The following is a 27,666-nucleotide window of genomic DNA, read 5'->3' on the forward strand; positions in this document are numbered from 1 at the left end:
AAATAGGCCGGACTGGAATAAACTGAGATAGGTAGAGATGGACTGGATCAAATTCAGACTGCATTGATCTGGACTAAGTAGATTTAAGTGGAGATTAGCTGGGTTGGATTGGGTTGAGTTGAAGTTTTGTCGTGCTTTCTTGAACCACTACACAGCACAGCAAGCTAAATCTAACTAAACAATAATCACGTGATCAGTTCATGCTATCAGGATTATTTTGGAGATCCCAAATCGCACAGTGAGATATTCAGTGAACCCAGTCATTATGAAATGAACTTACCGTTTGCCTGTCTACAGATAACAAAAGAACCCTTGAAGCACCAGTCGGCCTTTTCAAATGAAATGACGTATGTTGAGGATTCATTTAAATGTTAAACAGGCCTATTGTATTTTCCATATTCAACTTTACAAAATGTGAGATCCACTAGAAGAATCAAATCCAAACGTTTCTCAATCTAAAGTGTAATTTTGATATTTGATGAGTAATAAAGAAGCTGGGTCTAGATTTTCTAAATATTTTACTTTTCTAAAGGTTTACATAAAGAGAAACTAAGAGAAAGAGAGGAAGAGAACCTGTTCAGACACAGCATTATGATATGCGACATAATTGTTCAACTATGACACCTTGTCATAACAAAGAGTTGGGCTTAGACTTTATGGCTTCCGGCATCACACATGTTTTTATAATCATGCTGTACCTCCTTATAGCGACAAAACCTGGAGAGAGAGATACAAAAGACTGACCGTTATCAGTTTTCATAAAGAATAGATTTTGGCTGCGTGGAGGTAAAAGAATGCATTCTTCTTTTTCCAGTCCTGCTCTTTTTTGCACTGACAGCCTTCTTTAATTTATTCCTTAAGGTCTTATCTAGAATTGTTGGATGGATTTTGATCGTGTTGCTATTTAAAGCTTAATTATTGTTATTTAAAACTGGGAGAAAACAAGAAAATCGGTGTGAAACAAAATGCTAGATTCATAATTTTGATTTAGCTGTTTAACACTTAAATATTCTTTGTTAAACGTTACCTAGAACAATTAGCATGAAGAAAATCCATGGCTGGACAGATATTGATCAACTTGGACACAAGGAACGCTGATCGTCTGATTATTCCAGCTTATCACTCGTCACCTTTACACTGAACCTGGGGAAGGGGAAAGGGGGATTTCAGTGTGAGGCGTTGGTCTGTGTGAGAGTGATTTTCATTCCTACAGTGCTGAACGAAGGATCTAATGGACCTGTTTATCAGGACATCAGTGGACTAACATCCGTTTCTCATAGACACTTACACAATAGAGCCGAGCTATGTGAGTGTATGTGTGTGCGGTGCTTGTAATATGAAGTGACCTCTCTTACTTGGAGAGGAAAGTCTTAGACTGTTTGCTTCAGTAATAGCAGAAGTCAAGGTAACAATTATCTAGTGCACTTCTCAGTGCCCTCAAAGTCAAGTGCAAGTGCCTGTGTATCTTAAAGTCTTGGAAAGATAAGTCCTGATGATAAACGTTTGATTTGTCTTCTGTGGTTCAGTATGGGTCAAAATGTGCATTGAGGTCTGGGTCAATGTGTTATTATAAGCCACTGAAAGTTAATAAGTTTACAACCTTCACTTATCAGTTAACCTGAAACGGCCAGACATCCTAACCCAGACACATTCACATATTTACCTAGCTTTCCAATGAGGACGTACCATAAAGATAATTATGCGTACAGACTAACCAAAACCGCATCACCTAAAAAAATAAATGATTAAAAATTATAATTTTTTTCTTCCAATGTGTGTGTATTTATTTATTTATTTTCTTTTTAGTATATTTAATGTTTATTTTTATATTAAATTTAATTACATTATATTACATATTTTATTATTTTCATATTTCTATATATGTATTTATATGCATATACTTAATTTCATTTTACCTTTGGGAACACCCAGGGAGTGAGTGAGTGACTGAGTGACTGAGTATTATTATTTATTTTATTTAGTTTAGTTTTGTTTTATTTTATTTTAAGCTATTTTTTTTATTTTTTTATTTTTACCTTTTGGAACGTCCATGGATTTATTTATTTAGTTAGTAGTTATAGTAGATTTACTATATACTATACTTTATTTAAACATCCAGAGTGAATTTTTCATATCTAGTAATTTTGCTAGCTGTAGTAACATTGTCCTGATATTTAACGTTCTGTTGTGGAAAGCACTCAAAAGTCCTCCTGATAATATGCATTCATCCTCAGAACAGTGTGTGTGAGCGTGTGCACACACACTTCTGTGGCATCTTAAAAAAGACTTGCAGGTTGGCACTCACCCTTGGCACTGAAGAATCAGACCACGGCCCAGAATGGGTTGCCAGGAGTGATGCCCAGTAAACTCCCCTGATCTCTGAGCTTGGCTGGCTTGCTGCGTCCTCGACCAACAAGTTGTATGAGTGTGTGTTCCCGTATCATTCACCCCATGGCCCCTCACACCGCGTTTGAACAGCTCTGCCTTTGTCTCGTACTCACAATATTATTGTGGCCCTTTGCTCCCTGTCTTTGTGCGATAAAAACACACACACACACTCACAGAAAGAGGTTCGGTTGTGACATTACAAGTACAAGATATCAGAGATCTGCAGGAAGGCACCAGAAGGGGTAGACGGGCCGTGAAAGTGTGTGAGAGAGACTCCATTCTCATGTTGTCTTGAGGGTCCTGTTAGTTCCCTGTATTCTCCTGTTAAACAATAGAGCAGGACTCGGTCCCTCCGTGTCCCCCACAGCCTGCTGGGTCTTGTACACACACACACATAAAGACCATGGCGTTTCCAAGGGGTCTCCATCTCACTGTTGCCTTTATCATATTATCAGGGGTTTTTGTGCGTGTCTCTCTGATTGTGTGACATCTCTAATAAGAATGCTCAAATGTCACCACCGGACTGAACAGGAAGTGAGCCGTCTAATGCCTTCAAGGCTTGCCAAAAATAACACTATCCAAATAACACAACTGGGTTTCTCCCACTACCTATTGTGTTCACGCAGGAAGTGTGTGTGTGTCAAACAGATAGGTCTCCATTCGGATTCTTTAACACCGTCTCTTTCAAACACACATGCTCAAGCTCAGGTTCCCATCATTGTTTGTCCATCAAAATGTATTGTCGTTTCTTTTTTATTTCACATGCTCGTAAAAATATAGACAGTTACATCATTTGGAATGCTGAGGATCTGTAGTTGTAATGGTCATAAAATAAAATACTGAACTGACATTAAAATCTGATTTGTTAGTGGTGTAAAGTTGATCGAGTTTGTTTTTTTTATGAGATAATAGTCAACAAAATTCATCAAAAAGTTTATGTTGAATAGAACATAGTATGTTTTCGAACAACTTGGCTTATGAATTTACATAATATTTTTTAATATAGAAACTTTGGTAACATTGTAGATGACTTTACTTTGGCTTTTGCTGAATGCATCCTTGCTGAATATCTTTTCTTCAAAAAAAAAAACTAAAATAGTAAACACTAAACAGTAGTGTATCAGTATTCTGTCCCATGTTAAATGTCTGCCTCTCTCTCTCTAGATCTTTTACCGTGTGGTCCGAGAGGTCCAGCCGGGTGAGGAACTCTTACTGTTCATGAAGGCTGAGGAGTTTTCATGTGAGACCATGGCTCCAGACATACACGGTGAGTTAGCACTCATACACACAAACATACACACACAAACACACACTTGCTAACTCACTCGTTTTGTTGTTGCAGAGGAGCGTCAATACCGTTGTGAGGACTGTGACCTGAACTTTGAGTCTGGTTCAGAGCTGCTGGACCATCAGAAGCATGCATGCGGTACCCCGCCTTCCTCCGGCTTCAAGCTGTCTAAGCAGGGTCTGCCCAGCACCGCAGACGATCCTGATCTTGATCTGCTGCACTTACACACTCACCCCCTGAACTTACCCCGCTTCCCACAGGAGTGTAAGGAGTGTGAGCAGGTCTTTCCTGATGCCCAGAGGTTAGAACACTCTATTTTATGTTATGTTATGTTATGTTATGTTGTTGTTATGTTATGTTATGTTATGTTATGTTATGTTATGTTATGTTATGTTATATTTCAGGGACAATTCCCAAGATAAATAGTGTAACAGAATTAGATTAAAGCTACATTTAATCTAGGTTAGAACACTCTATTTTATGTTATGTTATGTTATGTTATGTTACATTTCAACTGTAGTCCCTTTTCTATGACTATTATGTTATGTTATGTTATGTTATGTTATGTTATGTTATGCTACATTTCAACTGTAGTCCCTTTTCTATGACTACAGGCTAACTCTGACCCGAACTCAAACATTATTTTCATTTTTTTTATATACATGTTTCTACCAAAACAAGAAACACAATAAAATCTGATAATTCTGTCTTTCTCTTTTTCTGTCTGTCTCTCAGTCTGGACACTCACTCTCTGTCTCACTCCGATGAGAGGGAGTATAAGTGTGATCAGTGTCCAAAGGCATTCAACTGGAAATCAAACCTGATTCGCCACCAGATGTCACATGACAGCGGCAAGCATTATGAATGTGAAAACTGCTCAAAGGTAGAGTCCAGACATTAGAAAAGACGTGTGCAAAAACTGGCATCTCTTACTGTAGCTCAGCTTCTGTTACCAACAGTAATTCCATCATGGAAAATACGGTGATAAATACAATTAATAAAAAGCGACTGACATTATAATCATGTATAGTTAGGATTGCAAAACAAATAGCCTTATCAACATAAAAATGGATGAGAACAATCTTTGTTGTTGACTTCAAAGATTGTACGTCCAGTTTGAGCAAATACATAAGCATGAACCTATAGATGTCAGTGTTTGTTTACAACCACGTTTTTGTTTACTTTTGTACAATAATCAGTTGTGGTACTTTTGGATTGCCACTTTGATGTCCAGTCAAAACCAGTTGAGATCCACTCCAATATATCACGCTGTCAGTAGGCTGTGTATGTAAACTTTGTCCCTATATCTCTGTCTTTACCCAGCAGGTGTTCACAGACCCAAGTAACTTACAGAGGCACATCCGCTCTCAGCACATGGGGGCGCGAGCTCACGCCTGCCCCGACTGTGGCAAGACATTCGCCACTTCCTCGGGCCTTAAACAACACAAACACATCCACGCTTCCGTCAAGCCCTTCATATGTAAGTCACTCAGACCCTTCATATGTAAGTCTGCATGCTTTCTACTCTGAACACCACACCACAGAGCTGGAGAGCTCCAGCGTCCTTTTGAAATTCCCACCAAATTCTGAATCTGAAGATAGGTCCACTCCACTTTCTAATTTGCTCAACTGGTATTTAAAGACAAGTATACCTTCAATGCAGTGTAACTTGCTTTGGATACAAAGCGTCCACCAAATGAATAAATATAAATAGATTCAAATCTGTTTTTGAGGCTGGTGGAGCTCTCCAGCTGGCCTGGGTTATCAGGCACTTATGTTGATGTTAGATCTGTTTATAATCCTTATCGTGCACTTTTTAAAGTTAACATGAAACAGCATTTGCAACCCATTTTACTTCCAAAATGTGACACATTTCACAGAAAAACTGAATATTTAGGTAGAAAAAAAATTATATTTGTCTGGAATTTATTGGACTGTGAAAAGTGGCAGTCAGAGAAGTGAGGTTGTTTTAGAGATTTAGTGTATATATATATATATATATATATTAGTGCTGTCAAATCGATTAATCGCATCCAAAATAAAAGTTTGTGTTTACATAATATTTGTGTTTTTACAGTACTGTGTATATTTATAATATAAATACACACATATACGTGTATATATTTAAGAAATAAATGTAATATATATATTTATTTTTATATATAATATAAATCATATATAATTATGAATATAAACATGTAAATATTTCTTACATTTATACATGTATATGTGTGTATTTATATACACATATAAATATACACAGTACACACAAATATTATGTAAACAAACTTTTGTTTTTGACAGCACTAATATATATATATATATAAATCATGCACATTAAGAACAGGAATATGTGCTAAGAATAAAATAGGGTCAATTTTGATTTCATGTTGTCTTTAACATGAGGTACTGAGGACCAATAACTGAAAATTATATTGATATTATATATCAATTATTAGTAGTATTATTAATAATAATTTATATTAGTATGTCATTGTTTATTATTATTATTATTATGTGTATCTAATTAACATTAATATTAATGAATATTAATCTTTAATTTAATAAAAAATTTGTTACTCTGTGTTTATTTGCTATAACCTAAAACTGCTTCTTTTACAGGCTATTATATTTGATGTACTGCATTTATTGACTGTGCATGTGTGTGTTTGTAAGTGTGCTGTCTCTATCCGTGTACACTCCATTTATGCTGTGGTGTGTGATGGTTCAATTTCCAACATCTGACTCTTTTGATTTTCAGTCAAACCTAGAGTAAATGTTACTGACAATATTATACAGTACATACCAGCATAGTCATGTTCTTATAATCCTATCAATCTTTGAAACGCACAATTTACCCTACATTTCCTTTCAATGCATGTCAGTACACCACCTCTGCACTCTTGATTTCAATGCATGACCTCTGACCTCATACGTGAATGACCTCAATTCTTAATCTCATCCTGCATAAAGAGCTCACTTGCCCCTCATAACGATTTAAACGTCTTAAACCGTACTGCGACCTCTGAACTTTGCACGATTGAACTTCATGCATTGACCCTTGAAGTGCTGATCCCACACAGCTCGTGTAGACGTTACCTCCCCCCACCACCACATATCAGACAGTAACTAGCTTGCTAACTCTGGCCATTCCAGGAAAATCACTACCACATGCAGGCCGACTCATACAGAGACTTAGACAGCCATTTACAGCAATCAGCATTTGAACAAGCACAGCTAACAACACTTAATGACCTCGCAACATCACACATACACCGAAATACACCACACACATGCACTTTGATGCATACACAGGCAAATATTCACTCTGTAACCAAGTGAGCCTTATTGAGTCTTATTTTTATAATTTGTTAACATACTTACATTTCAATTCAATACTGAAAAGTATTGATAAAATATAATTCAGTCAAATTATACTTAGTTTCATCATTCCAAATTAGTCACTTATGAGGTTTCAACTCAGTTAGGATGACCCCTTAGAAGGCAGTATACAGTGAGTTGGCTCTCTAGGTTTTGAAACAGACCCATAAACTCACTTGTGTCTTCGTTTGCATGTATGTGTTCATATACTTCATTCTAGATGTGTTACTGAAACAAACACTGACAAAAATATTGTTAATTATGCTAAACTAAAAGAGAAAATCTCTCTTTTACATAAACACTCATACACATTTGTTTTACTACTGGCTGTCCACCACTGCGGAATGTGTTTATAATATTTCGTTATGGTTTATTAAGACCTGACAAAACACAGTGCTCTGAAGTGCCCACAGATCTTCCCTCACACACGCCCCAGATTTCACACCTGTTCATCCAAGTGTGTCCAGTTGTTCACAATTATATAAGCGATGTGTGTGCGTATGTGCGTATTCCTGAATGTACGATATCCAAGCAGTATGTGTGTGAACAAAAAAACCCACCATGAACTCTTAAAGTGATAGTTCACCAAAAATGAAAAATTACTGAATTACTCTCCCTTGTGTTGTTCCAAAACTGAAAGCATTTCAAACACAAAAGTCAAATATACAATATACAGAGAAGAAATTATTGAATAAAGTCGTTATTTTTGTGCACAAAAAAAGTATTCTCGTAGCTACATAACATTAAGGTTGAACCACTGATGTCACATGGACTATGTTATCGATGTTCTTACTAGCTTTCTGGACCATAAAACGTTTCAGTTGCGTTGCAGTCTGTGGAGGGTCAGAAAGCTCTCGGATTTCATCAAAAATATCTTAATTTGTGTTCTGAAGATGAACAAAGGTCTTACGAGTTTGGAACAACATGAGGGTGAGTGCATGAGTACATGACAGAATTTTCATTTTTGGGAGAACTAACCTTTTAAGTCATCCTTTTACCCTGCACTAATATTTACATCCCATCTCTTGATCAGTCTGTTTGAGTGACCGACTCTGTAAACACACATCATGGTAGAACATCCTCTCTTTCCGCACCTCACACCTCATGCAATCCAACAGGGATTAGCAAACCCACACCGCTAGACTCCCTAACTTCCATAAATTTTGAAAACGTTACGTTTGCAATAGGATATGTGATTATGATGAGAAATGCGAGTGGTTAAAAGGCTTCATTTCACACTAGAGGTGTTAGATTGGTAATGTATAGGGTGATTTTATCACTTTCAGAGTGTGCATTAGGGATTTAACAGTATACACTGCTGTGAGGACTGAGTGTGTGTGCAGTGACATGAACAGCAAGAGTTTAGGATTCATCATGAGTTTTAAGAATGTTGTTTGACGACTGAATATTGTGTAATGATGTGAGATGTATGTGTGTGTTTATGATAGACAGAGACGTCGCTAGGTCCATGGGAACGGACCTGCGGGAGAGGATTCATTCAACTCTGTTTCCTTCTCACGCTTAAAATAGAGCCATTGTGATGCCCTTGTCTGTGTGTGTGTGTGTGTGTGTGTGTGTGTGTGTGTGTGTGTGCACCTGCGTTTGACATTGCATTCTTTTATCTGCCATCCTTGCTTGTCCTGCATTTTTGTTTTGTTTGCATTTTTGAATGAATGTTCAGTATGTGTGGCATGCCTAAACTGACCATCCTTTTCCGCCGTATGTCCATGTCTCACTGTCTCTAGGTGAGGTCTGCCACAAATCTTACACACAATTCTCCAATCTATGCCGCCACAAGCGCATGCACGCGGACTGTCGCACTCAGATTAAGTGCAAAGACTGCGGCCAGATGTTTAGCACCACGTCGTCCCTAAACAAGCATCGGCGCTTCTGTGAGGGTAAAAATCATTTTGCTGCTGCTGCCGGAGGATTTTTTGCCCAGGGCGTGGCCCTCCCTGGCACCCCTGGCCTAGACAAGTCCGCACTGGCTGGAATGAGCCATGGGAGTCCTAGTTTAGCAGACTATTTTGGGACGAACCGGCACCATGGTGGACTGACATTCCCAGCAGCACCTCCAGCATTCCCATTCAGTTTTCCAGGGCTTTTCCCATCAGGACTTTACCACCGGCCCCCTATAATCCCATCCACGTCACCCATTAGCGGCCCTCTGAGTGGTGAACTACGAAAGAGTCCGCTGCTGTCCTCACCCATCTCTGGGTCGCATGACCTCTTGAAGAGTTTACACAAGGATTCGTTCAACGGGGAGAGTGAGAGCATGGAGCGTCAGAGGGAAGGATCTGTCTCCAAACCGAGGCACGGCAGGAAGATGAGTGACCAGTCGGAGAGTAGCGATCTGGACGACGTCAGCACTCCGAGCGGGAGTGAGCTGGAAAGCACTTCAGGTTCAGAGTTGGACAGCGAAGCAGAAAGCGACCGGGAACGGGTGCGAGTGCGGGAGAACGGGAAGGGCCCGAAAAGGAAGTCAAGTGGGTTCAATGATGCCCAAAGCCCAACTCTTGTCAGCTCCAGTAGTAGTAGCAACACCAATAATGGAAAAGACTTCCCTGTGCCGGGGCTCCTTCCATCATCTTTGGACGAGCAAACGGCTGTTTCCGGTGCCGTTAATGACTCGATAAAGGCAATTGCCTCCATTGCTGAGAAATACTTTGGTTCTACTGGACTTGCAGGCATGCAAGACAAAAAAGTTGGGGCATTGCCATACCCTTCCATGTTCCCTCTGTCTTTCTTTCCTGCCTTCTCTCCATCAGTCTATCCGTTCCCTGAAAGGGAGCAACTTAGACCTCCAGGCCACAAAGGGGAACCAGAAAGCCCTCTGATTGAGGGTAAAAAACTTCTGGGCAGAAACGCTGAATCACCTTTTGACCTCACCACCAAGCGGAAGGTAGAACGTCTTGCAGCTACCTGCACCCCTTTGAAACCGGAAGCCTCACACGTACAATCAGCCAATCAGGATCAACCGCTGGACCTAAGTCTTGGTGGACGAAGTCGAAGAAAGAGTGTAAGAGGGGAGGAGTTAAAAAAGAACCCTGTCTTTGGTGAGGAGAGGGTAGAACCGGAGCCACCTAAGGCCGACCCTTCACTCCAACATGCAAGACCTACACCTTTCTTCATGGATCCCATTTACAGGTACTGTCAATCACATGTCCTTCCTACTGTGTTAGTGTAATGGAATAGACTTAGTTTGGTTAAACTTGCCCTGAGAACTGATAGAAGTTTAATATCAGCAGGGTTGAGAAAAGAAAGATGAACAATCCTTTCGAAGTCCTCAAGGACAAGTATATGCGGCCGGCTCCTGGATTTCTCTTCCACCCACAGGTGAGATTTGTCTGAATATTTTCCCACTGCTAACTCAATTTTATTTTATCACCTCATCCCTACAGTCCTGCAAAAATCATTAGTCTATTTTCAGTTGCCTCTTTCTGTGCTTCTGCAGTCAGTGTTAAAGCAAACATGCATGTTCCAGACTCAAATGCAAATAAAAAGTACTGCATGTGCACCGTGACCAGTTTGAAAGCTTTCTCATCAGTTATTTCTACACAGTTTTGTAGTTCCCACCAGTGTTACAGAAAGGTGGTGTGCAGAATTGTCAAACATCTTACTTTACTCACAAAATAACATTGCAATAACATATCATTATTTTTGCAATAAAGTAATTTGGTTTAGTGCCACTAATGGTATAGAAACTGCTTACAGCTGCTTTAAAATAAGTTCACCACATTAACCAAATTCAAAGCAATTTTAAATACTGACATAACATTACTTGTCCTCAACACATCTCTTTGTCCATCTCTCCCTCCTTCTCTCTGTCTGTGATTTATAGAGAGAGGGAGAGAGAGTTGGGGGTATCCCTAATCAAACAGCTCTGACACTCCCAGAGGATGTGAGCCTGACATTCCAATAGAGAACTTTAACTCCAAGCTGTCATTCCTCATCAAATGTCCGAATTATCTTACGTCGATCTTTCTCTCTTTCAGTGCCTCTTTCTTTGTCCTCTCCTTTAGCATAATACTTGTAATTGTAAAGATTTATCCTGTTTCTTTCTTTGATATTTATTCTAAGAAAACATGCAATCCATCTCATATCTGCAAAATAAATTCAAAGATCTCACTGTGAACTCTCATCTGTATTTATCAACATTCAATTTACTTGTATGTCAACAACCATTTGTGTATATTCCGTTCTTTCCTACATAACAGAACAGATTACTTGGTCTTGGAGGAGCTTGATGAGAAATGTTTGAGTTTATTTTGAGATCTTGGATCGGGATACAGAAAGTCTGAGTGCAATTTGAGATCAAGCAGGAGCTGGAGACTTGACAAGCACAAGTCCCCACTGACTCTTCATTGCTGTCCAGAAGAAACGTCTTTCTTTCTTAAAAACTTTCTTAGAATATTTGCTGCGGAAGGAAACAGACATTTCTTTGTGTGTTTATGTATGCAAGTCCATGTGTGTGTGTATCATGTATGTCCTTCACTGTGAATCAGGACTGATTTGTCACCAAAACCCGAAACAAGAAAAGGGGAAAATTCAATACACACATGAAATAATGCAAATCCACTCAGCTTTCTGAAAGGCCTCACTGTTGCGCTGCGGTTGATAGGCCCGCTCGTGTACAGGGACCCCCCCCCCCTTTCCCCAGCTCCGTCCTCTCCCTCTCCTTCCTATGATATCATTATTACTGCTGTCTCAGCCTTGATCAGTAATGTCAACATCTTTCATATTGACGAATGTGCTGTCTGCTCATATTGTGCACTGTATGCTTTATGGCCAACATAGGACATGAATCACTTCTGCTCTTCACACACACACATTCAGGCCTTATGTTGTTCTCATTCTCTGGCTGACACACACATGTAGCTCCATCCCCTTTGAGAGTGTGTCCATTTCTGATGAAAGCAACTGTTAGGCTTAATTAGTAAATTGGCAGCGGATCTTATCCGCTTGAATCTCTGTGTGTGCGCACATGTGTGGTCCATCTTATAACGTGCATTGTTAGTTGAGTTTGTCCGCCAAAATGGAACATTACAAATCAGTGAAAGCATTTCACACCCTTATCCCAGAGTGAAAGTTCACGGTCAACATTTTGCCCTGCACATCTGTGGTAGAATGCAACTCCACATCAATAAATGCGAGTAACACAGTGGGGATGTGTGCCCTAAAAGACCTCACAGTGAGGTAATAAAACTTTTCTCTATCTCTCACAGATGTCGGCGATCGAAAATATGGCCGAAAAGCTGGAATCCTTTGGCTCTTTGAAGCCAGACGCCGGTGACATCATGCATTCCGTTCCCTCCATGTTCGACTTCCGGGCTCCGCCCACCACCCTTCCTGAGACACTGTTACGCAAAGGCAAAGAGCGCTACACCTGCAGGTAACAATGCCGATGAACACTCACTTTCTCCTAGCACATTATGAACATATCTTATTAAAAACTCTTGAATTATCTACTTTTCGAATAGCACGAGTGAAACAAAACAAATAACTAAACAAACATATCTTAATAAAATAAACAATAAAACTAAGAAAACTGTATAGTAACTAAACAAACAAATCTAAAAAGGATTATATAGGAAGTAAATGACCAAACCTAAGCAAATTGGATAGAAACTAAACAAACAACTGCTGCTAGTAATTAAACTAATACAAAAATGATGTCATAAATAAACAAACAAAACGCATTTTAATTATAAACTTCATTTTATAGTACAGTGGTTTCACTATGTATGAATAACATTAGTATTAATGCTGTCTCAGTATCAGATTTTCACTATAGGATTATCAGGGCCAAAAGAATCTTTGATAACTTTATTATCGTGATTCCTACAAAATATATATATATATATATATATATATATATATATATATACAGTATATATATATATCTGTTTCCTTCCCCTATAGATACTGTGGCAAGATATTCCCACGCTCGGCCAACCTTACAAGACATCTACGGACACACACGGGAGAGCAGCCTTACAGGTGACACATTGTCCCACACACACACTAATATATACTGTATGATGTAATTCATATACTTAGCAAATAGCATGTAGCACATCAGTTGAATTATATATTAATACACAAACCATTAAGCTATGATGAACTATATTGCAGAAGAATTGTTTATTGTGATCATTATTATTAATAAAATAACTTTTTGAACGTTAGTGTATTTGTACTGCTGACTGCTCCCACAATTTTATAATTTGATACATTTTATTTCTGTTACATTTTTTCAATAATGTCAGTATAATGTGTGCATAAATTAGAATATATAGGATATTTAATTGCATGTAACCATAATATGAACAAATATCATAATTTGGAAAAGACTGAGGTGACTTGACTTTGTCTTGGCAAAACTGAGCACAGTTTGTGACATTGTTGAGGTCTCTTTTGAAATGCAAAAGTAGATCTATTGGGTCTTTTTCTTGACAACAAGCAAGAAAAGAGTTCACTTCTGAAGTGAATTGTTCATATATTTACCACAGAAGACTAAATCTCCCATCATTGAAAACCTGTAAATATCAGGAAAATTAAAACACCGGTTTTTAGGACAGAAAAAAAATTGTGGAATGTAATAAAATCTTCATATATATATATATATGTATATATATATAGGTGCATCTCGATAAATCAGAATGTCATGGAAAAGTTCATTTATTTCAGTAATTCAACTCAAATTGTGAAACTCGTGTATTAAATAAATTCAATGCACACAGACTGAAGTAGTTTAAGTCTTTGGTTCTTTTAATTGTGATGATTTTGGCTCACATTTAACAAAAACCCACCAATTCACTATCTCAACAAATGAGAATATGGTGACATGCCAATCAGCTAATCAACTCAAAACACCTGCAAAGGTTTCCTGAGCCTTCAAAATGGTCTCTCAGTTGTGTTCACTAGGCTACACAATCATGGGGAAGACTGCTGAACTGACAGTTGTCCAGAAGACAATCACTGACACCCTTCACAAGGAGGGTAAGCCACAAACATTCATTGCCAAAGAAGCGGGCTGTTCACAGAGTGCTGTATCCAAGCATGTTAACAGAAAGTTGAGAGGAAGGAAAAAGTGTGGAAGAAAAAGATACACAACCAACCGAGAGAACCGCAGCCTTATGAGGATTGTCAAGCAAAATCGATTCAAGAATTTGAGTGAACTTCACAAGGAATGGACTGAGGCTGGGGTCAAGGCATCAAGAGCCACCACACACAGACGTGTCAAGGAATTTGGCTACAGTTGTCGTATTCCTCTTGTTAAGCCACTCCTGAACCACAGACAACATCAGAGGCATCTTACCTGGGCTAAGGAGAAGAAGAACTGGACTGTTGCCCAGTGGTCCAAAGTCCTCTTTTCAGATGAGAGCAAGTTTTGTATTTCATTTGGAAACCAAGGTCCTAGAGTCTGGAGGAAGGGTGGAGAAGCTCATAGCCCAAGTTGCTTGAAGTCCAGTGTTAAGTTTCCACAGTCTGTGATGATTTGGGGTGCAATGTCATCTGCTGGTGTTGGTCCATTGTGTTTTTTGAAAACCAACGTCACTGCACCCGTTTACCAAGAAATTTTGGAGCACTTCATGCTTCCTTCTGCTGACCAGCTTTTTGAAGATGCTGATTTCATTTTCCAGCAGGATTTGGCACCTGCCCACACTGCCAAAAGCACCAAAAGTTGGTTAAATGACCATGGTGTTGGTGTGCTTGACTGGCCAGCAAACTCACCAGACCTGAACCCCATAGAGAATCTATGGGGTATTGTCAAGAGGAAAATGAGAAACAAGAGACCAAAAAATGCAGATGAGCTGAAGGCCACTGTCAAAGAAACCTGGGCTTCCATACCACCTCAGCAGTGCCACAAACTGATCACCTCCATGCCACGCCGAATTGAGGCAGTAATTAAAGCAAAAGGAGCCCCTACCAAGTATTGAGTACATGTACAGTAAATGAACATACTTTCCAGAAGGCCAACAATTCACTAAAAATGTTTTTTTATTGGTCTTATGAAGTATTCTAATTTGTTGAGATAGTGAATTGGTGGGTTTTTGTTAAATGTGAGCCAAAATCATCACAATTAAAAGAACCAAAAACTTAAACTACTTCAGTCTGTGTGCACTGAATTTATTTAATACACGAGTTTCACAATTTGAGTTAAATAAAAAAATAAATGAACTTTTCCACGACACTCTAATTTATTGAGATGCACCTGTAAATCAGTCAAACAAACAATGAAACAATAGGTGAAATGGCTGTCTTGAATATTTCAGCCTCAGACAGTGCCATTGTCCCAGTTCTAATGACTTTCTTATCAGAGTCTGACAGGACAAGATAACAGTTTTGAGAACCAGTGAACAGATGAACTTCAGCTGATTCTGAAAAAGGAATAATAAGAATACAACCAATTTGGTCAAGTTTTAGCAGTTGTTAATCAAATCTCTACACTAATGAATCATACCATTACATCACTAATGATATTCCAAAGAGCAGTCAGGTGAGACATGGTCAATATATGAGTCTAATATATGAAGAATACCAATATAGCAGTATATCAAATCTAATATTATATATATATATAAGATTAACGAAAGCATAATAAATAATATTAAGTAATATTTATAAAAACTTTTGTTTGTGTTTTGTTGTATCATTAATAAGATGTTTAAGTAAACATTTGTTTGATGTTTAATGAGTGTTGACAGCACTGAGCATGGAATGCAGGGTGTTTTTGGGAAGTGTGTGTGTGTGTGTGTGTATTGCTGAGTATTGTTCCTGGAGATCTGTTTCCTTCCCCTATAGATACTGTGGCAAGATATTCCCACGCTCGGCCAACCTTACAAGACATCTACGGACACACACGGGAGAGCAGCCTTACAGGTGACACATTGTCCCACACACACACTAATATATACTGTATGATGTAATTCATATACTTAGCAAATAGCATGTAGGACATCAGTTGAATTATATATTAATACACAAACCATTAAGCTATGATGAACTATATTGCAGAAGAATTGTTTATTGTGATCATTATTATTAATAAAATAACTTTTTGAACGTTAGTGTATTTGTACTGCTGACTGCTCCCACAATTTTATAATTTGATACATTTTATTTGTTACATTTTTTCAATAATGTCAGTATAATGTGTGCATAAATTAGAATATATAGGATATTTAATTGCATGTATTTGATATACACAGTTATTGTTATTGGGTAAGAGTGAGGTGACGTCCACAAGAGAGAAGGACAGACAGACACAAAGGGAGACTGAAGGAAGTGTGTATGAATAATGGAGGTGATGAGTGGCATACAGCTGCAGGCCAGCAAAGGCAGCTGGGTAATTAGGCCTGTATTTGGGGCTCAGACTCTTTCAGGGAGTCTTAAAATACTGCACAGAAACAGGCGTGCGCACACACTGCGTTTGTGGTCCGTCTGACCACAGGGGAGGTTTGTACAGGGCTGTGTTACTTTCCAGATAGCCTAAATCTCCTTGTGCTGGCAGCGCTTTAAACGAGCCAGTGATCAGCCTTTAACTGCAATTTAATTTCTATTTTTTCTGTTGCATTTGAAGGGGGGCGAGATGGAGAGAGAGAGGGAGAGATAACAGGTTCCTGGGAGACGCAGTTTAGTGCACAACTCTACGGTGGAGGGGAAGATATGATCACGTAATCATACGGATAATTCTGCGTGAAGAGACTTGGCACATGCAGTCGCTTTCAGAGCAGAGGGAGGATGTGGATGAGAGAGTTTGAGTGTTACTGAGTTGGCCAAAGATTAGAGACAAAGAGTTCATGACCACTCAGTCATGTGTGTAGGACCCTGCGTGTGTGCGAGATGGATAACACGAGAGAGTTTGATTTCTCGTGTCTGTATATTGTAAATACTGTACTGTCTAATTATGTTCATATGTGTCTGTGTGTCCACAGATGTAAGTACTGCGATCGTTCGTTCAGTATTTCGTCGAATCTTCAGCGTCACATCCGTAACATCCATAACAAAGAGAAACCCTTCAAATGTCATCTTTGTGACCGCTGCTTCGGGCAGCAAACCAACCTGGACCGGCACCTCAAAAAGCATGAGAACGGTAATTTATCAGGTATCCTCACATTTATACAGACATACAAATAAATAAACAAATTAATTAAATTGATATAAAAATATATGTCATTTATATAAAAATTGTGTACTAAATAAAAATCTATCTAAACATATATTCATAAAAAAACACCCATTTATATGTTTAGCATTTGTAAATAACCTTATCAATAATATTTGCATTAATACGCACAAAAGATACTAAAATATGTTGCTTTTATGTGTAGGCACGGCAATGTCGTCGCCCCGTTCAGAGCTGGACAGTGGTAGTGCCATCTTAGAGGACAAGGAGGACTCGTATTTTAACGAAATACGGAACTTCATCAGTAACACAGCACAGAACGCCACATCTCCGTCACACTCTGAGGAAGGGTAAACACCATCTTCTTCCTCATACTCATAAATACACCGTTGACACACAAAAACCTACTTTTATTGGGTAAAACAGCTCACTCATCATCAGAACCATGGCTATCTATCTATCTATCAAATCAATGTATATCTAAAGTCCACAGATTGAACTTCTATGAGAAATTTTAAATATTCACATTAGAAATAGTCATGTGTGGGCTCACACACACACACGCAAACGGAGTGTCCATTAGGCTGTCAGTCATCAGTTGGCGCTAGTTGCCTCAGGCAGATTGGAGGTTATTATACACAAACATTACTGAACACAACACTTCTCATGCCGTATTCATTAACCCTCACCTCTAAGTGAATAGCATTACATGAAAGAAGCGGACTGGTATCGCAGTGTGTATTAACTGCACATGTGAACGTATATTCTGTACGGTTGTTAATCATTAGCCTGTCGCCTGCGGTTTTTAAGAGCAAAGATTAGGGCAGGTCTCCAGCAGGACGTGATTACTGATTGGCCGATTGCGAGCGCGTGCAGAACGCTGTTGACTTTTTGCTGCGTGCGCGTACATGAATTTTGCCATCTGCATATGATAATTATCGCTGATCATTTCCCAGCAGTGATCATCAGGTTGGATGACGGTTTAAATGTTTGACCTGGTCATCAGTGTGTGTGACAGATAAAGATCTTACAGGCTTATTGTTTTTTGATTTCTTCATTGTTTCATTAAAAAGATCCTAGAGTCATTACAACATCGGCTGTGTGTGATTGCACGCGTCCCACATCTGGTCCCAACATGTGTTTGTGAACAGGAAGTAGGTGTGGGAGAGGAGGTCAGAGGTCGTTGAATGTTTCCTGTCAGAGTGACTGCTCCTGATAGGTACTTTATCCTCCACAAATTACCACAGCTCTCTCTAATTACCAGATCTGTTTTCATCATCTCGCCATCGCTGCCTCTCTCGTTCTCTCGTTCTCTCTCTCGCAGTATAAGCGGGGTGTGGAGTGATGAGAGAAGGTGATTTCAGGGATTATCCGAGATGTGAAAAGGGCTTTATATGGCTCACCCTGCAGAGTTACGCTAATCTGAGGGTAGAACGGAGATGTAGATCTGAAATAGATGTGTAGAGGTGAGAGAGGAAACCTAGAGGAAACATGTTATTGCTTAAAGACATAATGGATGGATGGATGGATTGGGATATAGATAGATAGATAGATAGATAGATAGATAGATAGATAGATAGATAGATAGATAGATAGATAGATAGATAGATAGATAGATAGATAGACAGACAGACAGATTTTCATTGCACATCTTGTACACACAGACTTGTATTTTCTCATACTCTCTGTATTTGTAATTTTTCTCTCTGTTTTTAAAGTTCAGATAGGAAGTTGCTATTTTTAAGTCAAGGAAATAGTAGAATCAAGACAAAACGAGTGAATCAGTCTTAATGGGGCTCCTTTGGCTGGCATTCATTGCACATCTTGTACACACAGACTTGTATTTTCTCATACTCTCTGTATTTGTAATTTTTCTCTCTGTTTTTAAAGTTCAGATAGGAAGTTGCTATTTTTAAGTCAAGGAAATAGTAGAATCAAAACAAAACGAGTGAATCAGTCTTAATGGGGCTCCTTTGGCTGGCATATATTTGTGTGTGTGTGTGTTTGGTAGCTGGCCTCTGTCTCTGTGGGGAAATGGCTGTTTTTGGCAGCTCCTTCTCTCCACTCACCAAATGGGCTGTCAGCTAAATATTTGGCCTATTAGATGAATTGAAGATAAAGAAGAAAATAAACTAGGGAAAGAGGAGATGTGAGCTGTTTGAGTGAGAGAGAGAGAGAGAGAGAGAGAGAGAGAGCTGAAAATAAGTGAGAGGAAGTGCAGGGGCCTGCTGTCTAAGTGCCCTGCCAATGGGCGGCTCATTTCTGCCAACCAGGGGCCCTCATAACTGATGACAAACAGTCTCTTTCTCCAACACACACTCGCCTTCTTTCTTTGAGCATTTCCTCTCATTTAGAAAGCATTGGCATGTGGTTCTGCTTTTTAAGGTGGTTTATTTTTTCGAGACAACCAGAACTTGGTTTCAGCGCTTAATGATTTTCTTTCTGTAATCAGGGATCGGCATATCAGTCAAAAATGCATGCCTGCATAACGTCATTGCAAATGATTCTCTCTGTTCTCCGTAGGCTGAACGGCAGTCATTTTGATGGCGACAAAGCCCTGCCTGGTCAGGGGTCACGTGACCTGGATGAAGAAGAAGGGGAGGGGCTTGGAGCAGAGGAAGAGGAGGTGGAGCATAGCGACAGTGCCAGGAAACCTAGCGGGGACGGCGTGCCTAGCAGTCTGGATCATGACATAAATGATGACATCGATTTCGAGGGACCAGATGATCTGGAGATGAATAGCAAATCCTCGCCACGAAGGTATGTATACAAAAAAAACTTGTTATATCCATTACATTTTTGGGTTGTAAATGAATCTTTATATCCATTCATTTTTTTGGTTGTAAATTAATCTTTTAAAATAATCTCTGCATCATTTGCAGGTTTAATGAGGATGAGGATGATGAAGATCACAGCAGTTTCTCCACGCTGGATCACATCCGTCACTTTAGTGTGGAGGATGGAGACCTCAGCGACAGTGATGTCACCAGCTTTGGTCCCGCCCACCTTCAAGAAGGCATCAAGCAGCCTCTATACAGGAAATCTAAGTCACAGGTATTACCATGACAATTGGTCGGATACTAACTTTATAGAGCACAAAATTAAAACTATAATTTAAAACTGTACTTTGAAAAAAATTATTACTGTTTACAGTTATTAATAATTAAAACAAGAACAATAATTAGTAGTAGTAATACATAAAGTATTATTAATAATAACAATTATCAAAACGTCTGTGATAGTTTGTGTATTATAATTAACATAATTTATTATTTTATTAATTGTATTATTAATTGATATTAATAACAATATTATTATTAAAATATTAAATGTTAAATTAATATGTTAAAAATATATAAATAAATTACTTATTTAATTACTGATATTTTATTTTGGTTAAATAATAATTAATTAACAGTAATACATTTGATTAATTAATAATAATTAATAAGTATCAAATTTGCCAGAATATTAAATAAAAACTTTAAATAAATTACTTATTGAATTACTAATATTTTATTTTAGTTTTGTTATTATTATTATTTAGTTGTATGATTATTATTGCTATTATTAGTAAATAAATTATTCTTATTAATAATTAATAATAAGTATCACATTTTCTGTGAATACAATTTGTGTATTAAAATTAACATTATTGTTTTATTATTTATATGATTAATTATTAATAACAAAAATATTAGCATTATTATTTTTATTATAATTATAAATGTTTTTATAAAATACATTTTCCATTAATATAGTTGGTGTATTTTTAACTGTATATCTCTCCTTTTTCAAGGCATATGCTATTGGTAGCTGGCCTCTGTCTCTGTGGGGAAATGGCTGTTTTTGGCAGCTCCTTCTCTCCACTCACCAAATGGGCTGTCAGCTAAATATTTGGCCTATTAGATGAATTGAAGATAAAGAAGAAAATAAACTAGGGAAAGAGGAGATGTGAGCTGTTTGAGTGAGAGAGAGAGAGAGAGAGAGAGAGAGAGAGAGCTGAAAATAAGTGAGAGGAAGTGCAGGGGCCTGCTGTCTAAGTGCCCTGCCAATGGGCGGCTCATTTCTGCCAACCAGGGGCCCTCATAACTGATGACAAACAGTCTCTTTCTCCAACACACACTCGCCTTCTTTCTTTGAGCATTTCCTCTCATTTAGAAAGCATTGGCATGTGGTTCTGCTTTTTAAGGTGGTTTATTTTTTCGAGACAACCAGAACTTGGTTTCAGCGCTTAATGATTTTCTTTCTGTAATCAGGGATCGGCATATCAGTCAAAAATGCATGCCTGCATAACGTCATTGCAAATGATTCTCTCTGTTCTCCGTAGGCTGAACGGCAGTCATTTTGATGGCGACAAAGCCCTGCCTGGTCAGGGGTCACGTGACCTGGATGAAGAAGAAGGGGAGGGGCTTGGAGCAGAGGAAGAGGAGGTGGAGCATAGCGACAGTGCCAGGAAACCTAGCGGGGACGGCGTGCCTAGCAGTCTGGATCATGACATAAATGATGACATCGATTTCGAGGGACCAGATGATCTGGAGATGAATAGCAAATCCTCGCCACGAAGGTATGTATACAAAAAAAACTTGTTATATCCATTACATTTTTGGGTTGTAAATGAATCTTTATATCCATTCATTTTTTTGGTTGTAAATTAATCTTTTAAAATAATCTCTGCATCATTTGCAGGTTTAATGAGGATGAGGATGATGAAGATCACAGCAGTTTCTCCACGCTGGATCACATCCGTCACTTTAGTGTGGAGGATGGAGACCTCAGCGACAGTGATGTCACCAGCTTTGGTCCCGCCCACCTTCAAGAAGGCATCAAGCAGCCTCTATACAGGAAATCTAAGTCACAGGTATTACCATGACAATTGGTCGGATACTAACTTTATAGAGCACAAAATTAAAACTATAATTTAAAACTGTACTTTGAAAAAAATTATTACTGTTTACAGTTATTAATAATTAAAACAAGAACAATAATTAGTAGTAGTAATACATAAAGTATTATTAATAATAACAATTATCAAAACGTCTGTGATAGTTTGTGTATTATAATTAACATAATTTATTATTTTATTAATTGTATTATTAATTGATATTAATAACAATATTATTATTAAAATATTAAATGTTAAATTAATATGTTAAAAATATATAAATAAATTACTTATTTAATTACTGATATTTTATTTTGGTTAAATAATAATTAATTAACAGTAATACATTTGATTAATTAATAATAATTAATAAGTATCAAATTTGCCAGAATATTAAATAAAAACTTTAAATAAATTACTTATTGAATTACTAATATTTTATTTTAGTTTTGTTATTATTATTATTTAGTTGTATGATTATTATTGCTATTATTAGTAAATAAATTATTCTTATTAATAATTAATAATAAGTATCACATTTTCTGTGAATACAATTTGTGTATTAAAATTAACATTATTGTTTTATTATTTATATGATTAATTATTAATAACAAAAATATTAGCATTATTATTTTTATTATAATTATAAATGTTTTTATAAAATACATTTTCCATTAATATAGTTGGTGTATTTTTAACTGTATATCTCTCCTTTTTCAAGGCATATGCTATGATGCTGTCTCTAGCTGATAAGGATGCACTCCATTCGTCTACCCATAATGCCCCGATGTGGCACAGCTTGGCCCGCGCTGCAGAACCCAGCGCCATTCAGTCTCTCAGTCACGTATGACACGCCCATGTACCATGTGACCTAACTTAACATTGTGTTACACTTCTGCCAGAGTCCCTGGTCCACACTCACACCTGCACAAGTGCCCAGATCCTCATTCACTTCCACCACACACACACACCCAGATCCTGTGCATAGCAGCTCACTGTCCAACAAATGATTGATTGACTGTTCGATTGACTTGTTGATCGAGTTCAGTTTATAGGAATGATATTAGTGTCAGTAATTTTGATGGTGATGATGACAATAGTAGTAATACGTAATAATAATTGTATTTATTCTGCCAAGTTCCAATGTTTTGCACAGCAGTGGCAGCTGGTGAACAGTTTTTGAGATTGCTAATGAAAAGTCGGTGTCATGATTGTGAGTTTTGTCCGCTAAAACCGATGGTTACTAAGAGTAACAAATGAGAGTCTTCCACAAGACAAATGTGATCGCAAACTATTACCGCCTACTGGCCTGTAAATATCTTTAGAATTAACGCCATCACACACACAAACAAATAAACGCAAATACAGACACGCAAAACAACCGTGTTTTTCAAGCATTTTATCAGTTTCCTTTAAGTCTTGTACAGAAACGTACAAGTTTACAAACTTATGCGAGGGGTCGTGGGGTTAGCGTTTCTCTTTTAAGATATTCTCCAGGGGTTTGGGAATTGAAAAATGTAAACAGATACACATAAAAGGTGTGACCTTTAGACCTCTCACTGATGCTGCTTGTAAAAAAATGTAAAAAATAAAAAAGGTGTACGGAGCGAGACGGTGACTATTTTCAAGTTCTGTCAAATTAAAGCACTGCATTACCTTCAACCCACTTTCTCGCCAGTTTGTGCGAAAACATGCTCTTTTTAGTTCGTTTCTTTTTGAAGTTGGAAGAGTGGTTGTAAAACAAATGCTAGAAAAGGCATTTTGTTTTTAGTTTTTTTCTAAATTGAAAATAAATTAGTTTAAGAACTGAATCTGTAGAACTCGCGTAAAGGGCATTTTATCATTTCCACGGTAACCTTTTCCATTAGTTGGCGAATGATACCACTAAATAGCCTGAATGCTAGTCTTTAGCTACACCGTCCTTGTGTGTCTTTCATTTATAGACAATCATGGGTTCCATGTTTTAATTTTTTTTTTTCCTCTTGTCGTTTGTTGCTTTGTCTCACTTTTTTTCTTGGTTGATGTCCTCAATGTTATTGCCGTGTATCTTGAAAGTTGTATTTATTTCTCTGCAAACTGTAGTTTGTTTACTGAATAGCACATAATTTCGAGACCAAAATATGCTGATGCCACTTGACGTTGCAAAGCAGTGACACTCAATGTGCCGCAGACACACATGTTTCTGAAAGACAGACAGAATAAAATTCTAGATAGCTGCTCCCTCACACACCCACTTGTATTATTTCACACCGAGACACATTCAAATCTGGTTCACACTGCCAGACGGACACAGCGCGAGTCTGATCCCCGGTCATCACTCGCACACAGATCCACTGTCCCGCAGCCAGAGAGAGACTGCAAGAGAGAGAGAAAAGCGGCTGAAAGGGAAAGGAGGGAGGCAAGAATGCACGCTGCACTCGTTTGTTTGAGGGAAATGATGGATGAGGTGGAGAGATGTGATGACCTGGCTCATCGCTCAAACTCTCAATGAGAAACAACATTCGACTGACGTCTCTCATTGTTTAAACGGGTTCCAACTTCTCCAGCCAACCCGGTCAGAATCCCTCGTTCTCACCCTCATAATTCTCCCTCCTGCTTTCCTAATCATATTCCCGATTGTCTTTCTTTTTTTCCAGAGGGATGCCATTTTTATAACTCTCTCTTCCAGTCCATCTATTTTTCTACTTCTGTCTTTCTCACTCTATTATTCTCTTTCTATCTCTCTGATTTGTAGTGGGTGGATGCCATTGTGGACAGAGGGGTGATGACTGCTTGTCTGGGATCGAGGCTTTGTGTGTGATGAGAGGCAGGGTGGGATTTGCTTGGGGAAATTAGTTAAGACCTCTTTTGTGTTTCCTGGCATTTTCACTCAACATAAACTCGATCCCTGTCCACATTACGAGGGTTAGACGACACTGCCACGCAAAGACAAAACACAGTCACTCACTACACACTACAAGTCTCTCAACCAAAACAAATGAAAAATCTGTCATCATTTACTCACCATTGTATTGTTATGAACCTCTATGATTTTCTTTCTTCTGCAGAACACTTTTTTTTGGTCCATACAATAAATGTCAATACTGTGTTGCTTTGGACCTCATTGACTTTCATTCTGTAGACAAAAACTGTTCTTTAAAATATCTTCTTTTGTGTTCCACAGAATATAGAAAGAAATACAGGTTTGGAACAACATGAGGATGAGTAAATGAAAGAATTATAATTCTTTGCATGAACTATGCATTTAAGGCTTGTTTAAATGGAGCCCCTAAAAGGACATGGTGATGGTTAGAAAAGAAAAGAAAGAAATTGGAGTAAAATTATATTTCAATGCTTTTGCATTATCAAGCAAAACTTTTGCAATCCCCTTAGAAAGTTTGCTTTCACTCGCAAAATTTTTATGATGGAAATAATATGAGGTGAGAGGAAAAACTATATTTCAGTGCTTTTGTGAGTGAATGAAGAGTTTCTTGGGAGAACACAATAGTTTTGCAAAAACATTGAAATATAATTTTTCCTCCCATCTCATATTTTTTTCTATCACCATGTCCCATTAGGGGCTGCGCAGATTCACATTGATCTAAAAAAAAAAAAAAAAAACGGAAGAAATTTTGTTCGGTTTGTTGTAAAGTGTGAACTAGCATGAAAAATGTGTCAAATCAAATCAACAAAATATTTTTCACCATTTTTCTGCAAGTACTCAAACAGTAGGATGTGACTTATAAAAACTGCATTTATTTGAGACTAAGGTAGCGCTACAATAAGGTTACATTTATTAACATCAGTTAACTACATCAGTTAACATGAACTATAAGGGAAATGCATCTAAAGCATTTATTAATCTTAGCTAATGTTAATTTCAACTTTTATTAATACATTAATACCAAAAGTTGTATCTGTTAATACTATTTAGTGGAAAAAGGAATTTCCAAAGTTGTGCCGGATGAAGACCTGACTGGTCGAAACGGTGTCATTTCAGTGTGCAGACATCTGTTGTTGTTGTTTTTTCCTGCACCCGAGCCCAATTTGTACTTTTGTACTATATATATATATATATATATATATATATACACACAGTACGTGTGTGTGTGTGTGTGTGTGTGTGTGTGTGTGTGTGTGTGTGTGTGTGTAATTTAACGGACCTGAGTTAGTTAATATGAACTAACAATGAACAGTTGTGCTTTTTAAATGCCATTAACAAAGATTAATAAATACTGTTACAAATGTTTTGCTCATTGTTAATGTTAGTTGATGTATTAACTAACGTTAACTAACGGGAACTTATTATACAGTAAAGTGTTGTCGAGATCAAAGTTGCCCCTTATTTAAGTGGAAACTGAAATGTAAGGTACACACCAGCGCTTGAACGGTAAAAGCGGTGTCACACCCGCTTTTGGTCAGTGCAAGCCGTCAGTCTCTGAGCTCAACGGAGCGTCCTGCTTTGATGAGGTCATCATGGGTCAGCCAGCTCTGATGAGGTCACAGCAGATCGTCCCACTTTGATGAGGTCAGCTGGAGAAGGGTTTGTGGGTGCTGTAGTAGGGTGAAGGTGATAATAGGTCCACAGAAGAGGAAAAGAGGCCAACATGGACCATTACTGACCAGCTGTTTGCCGTGTACGTCTATCAAAGATCACAGGCCGCGGCTTGTACGTCTCCCTCTACAGGGCAGCATCTCGACCCTCACATACTGTCAATATGAGTGTGTGTGAGCCCCTCCTGAACACACAATTTGTCCTTCTCAAGGGAGTGGTTGTGTTTGACGGTGGAATTTCCCATCACACTCATCAGAGTGTATGGATCTATCTAATGAACTAATGAATCTTTTGGCATGGGTACAACACAGCCGCACGTGTGTTGCACACGACATCCCACTCTCATATGTGTGTTCAAACATGGGCCCCTCTCTTTTATGTCGACTGAAACATGCCCGTACGCTCTGCCACCACCCCACAGTGGCACCGCAGCCCTGGTCAGGACATCTATCAAGGCCCCTGAGTGCAGGGCGTGACACTGCTGGCACTCTCTTCCTGATTAACTTGGCACTGTTACCTGCCCCCTTGCCAGACGCAACAGCACCCGATGTGCTTAATGGTGGGCTGGTACAGAAGGCACTGCAGGCCTTTCATACATGATGGGCATAGAAAGAGTGACATCTTTAAAGTGATTTCTACTACAACAAGCCATGACTGGCTGTGTTTTTACCACAGCTGATTCTTAAAGGCCATTTACACCAAGGATGACAGCTATAACAAGAACTTAAACTACAAAGTTTAATTATACTAGAATTATACTCCACCACAGCTGTAACACAGCTGTAACTGTCAACTGAAAACATTGTCACCAGGGTTGCCAGGTTTTCACAACAAAATCCACCCAATTGTTCCTCAAAACTAGCCCTATCCACTTAAGTCGTGACATAAGAAATGCTGTTTCCGGCTCCAAGCCTCAACTCGTTTCACATAAAAATACTATCTCAACAGCTGTTTATTCATATTACACATTTAAGCTAAACATTAAAAAACTTAGTGTACACTACAGTCTCTGTGCTCACAGCGTACCAGACACAAATCATTTTATATTTATTTATTTA

General features: G+C 38.2%; 1 protein-coding gene across 1 annotated transcript in view; it reads left to right on the plus strand.

Annotated features, from left to right (window-relative positions):
- LOC107582226 (MDS1 and EVI1 complex locus protein EVI1-like) overlaps positions 1–24,161 on the plus strand; it is a 30,040-nt gene extending 5,879 nt beyond the window's left edge. The window contains exons 3-15 of the mRNA XM_016267977.1: positions 3,553–3,655; positions 3,731–3,977; positions 4,412–4,559; positions 5,003–5,156; positions 8,803–10,204; positions 10,306–10,393; positions 12,283–12,449; positions 12,980–13,057; positions 16,999–17,168; positions 17,395–17,539; positions 19,713–19,949; positions 20,072–20,243; positions 22,796–24,161. Of these exons, the coding sequence (XP_016123463.1) occupies positions 3,553–3,655; positions 3,731–3,977; positions 4,412–4,559; positions 5,003–5,156; positions 8,803–10,204; positions 10,306–10,393; positions 12,283–12,449; positions 12,980–13,057; positions 16,999–17,168; positions 17,395–17,539; positions 19,713–19,949; positions 20,072–20,243; positions 22,796–22,924 (3,240 nt within the window). The 3' untranslated portion in view covers positions 22,925–24,161. The remainder of the gene's footprint in view (positions 1–3,552; positions 3,656–3,730; positions 3,978–4,411; positions 4,560–5,002; positions 5,157–8,802; positions 10,205–10,305; positions 10,394–12,282; positions 12,450–12,979; positions 13,058–16,998; positions 17,169–17,394; positions 17,540–19,712; positions 19,950–20,071; positions 20,244–22,795) is intronic.
- The last annotated feature ends 3,505 nt before the right edge of the window (positions 24,162–27,666 follow it).

This window comes from Sinocyclocheilus grahami, unplaced genomic scaffold (genome assembly GCF_001515645.1).
Source record: "Sinocyclocheilus grahami isolate Dianchi unplaced genomic scaffold, SAMN03320097.WGS_v1.1 scaffold42.1, whole genome shotgun sequence".
Classification (NCBI taxonomy): domain Eukaryota; kingdom Metazoa; phylum Chordata; class Actinopteri; order Cypriniformes; family Cyprinidae; genus Sinocyclocheilus; species Sinocyclocheilus grahami.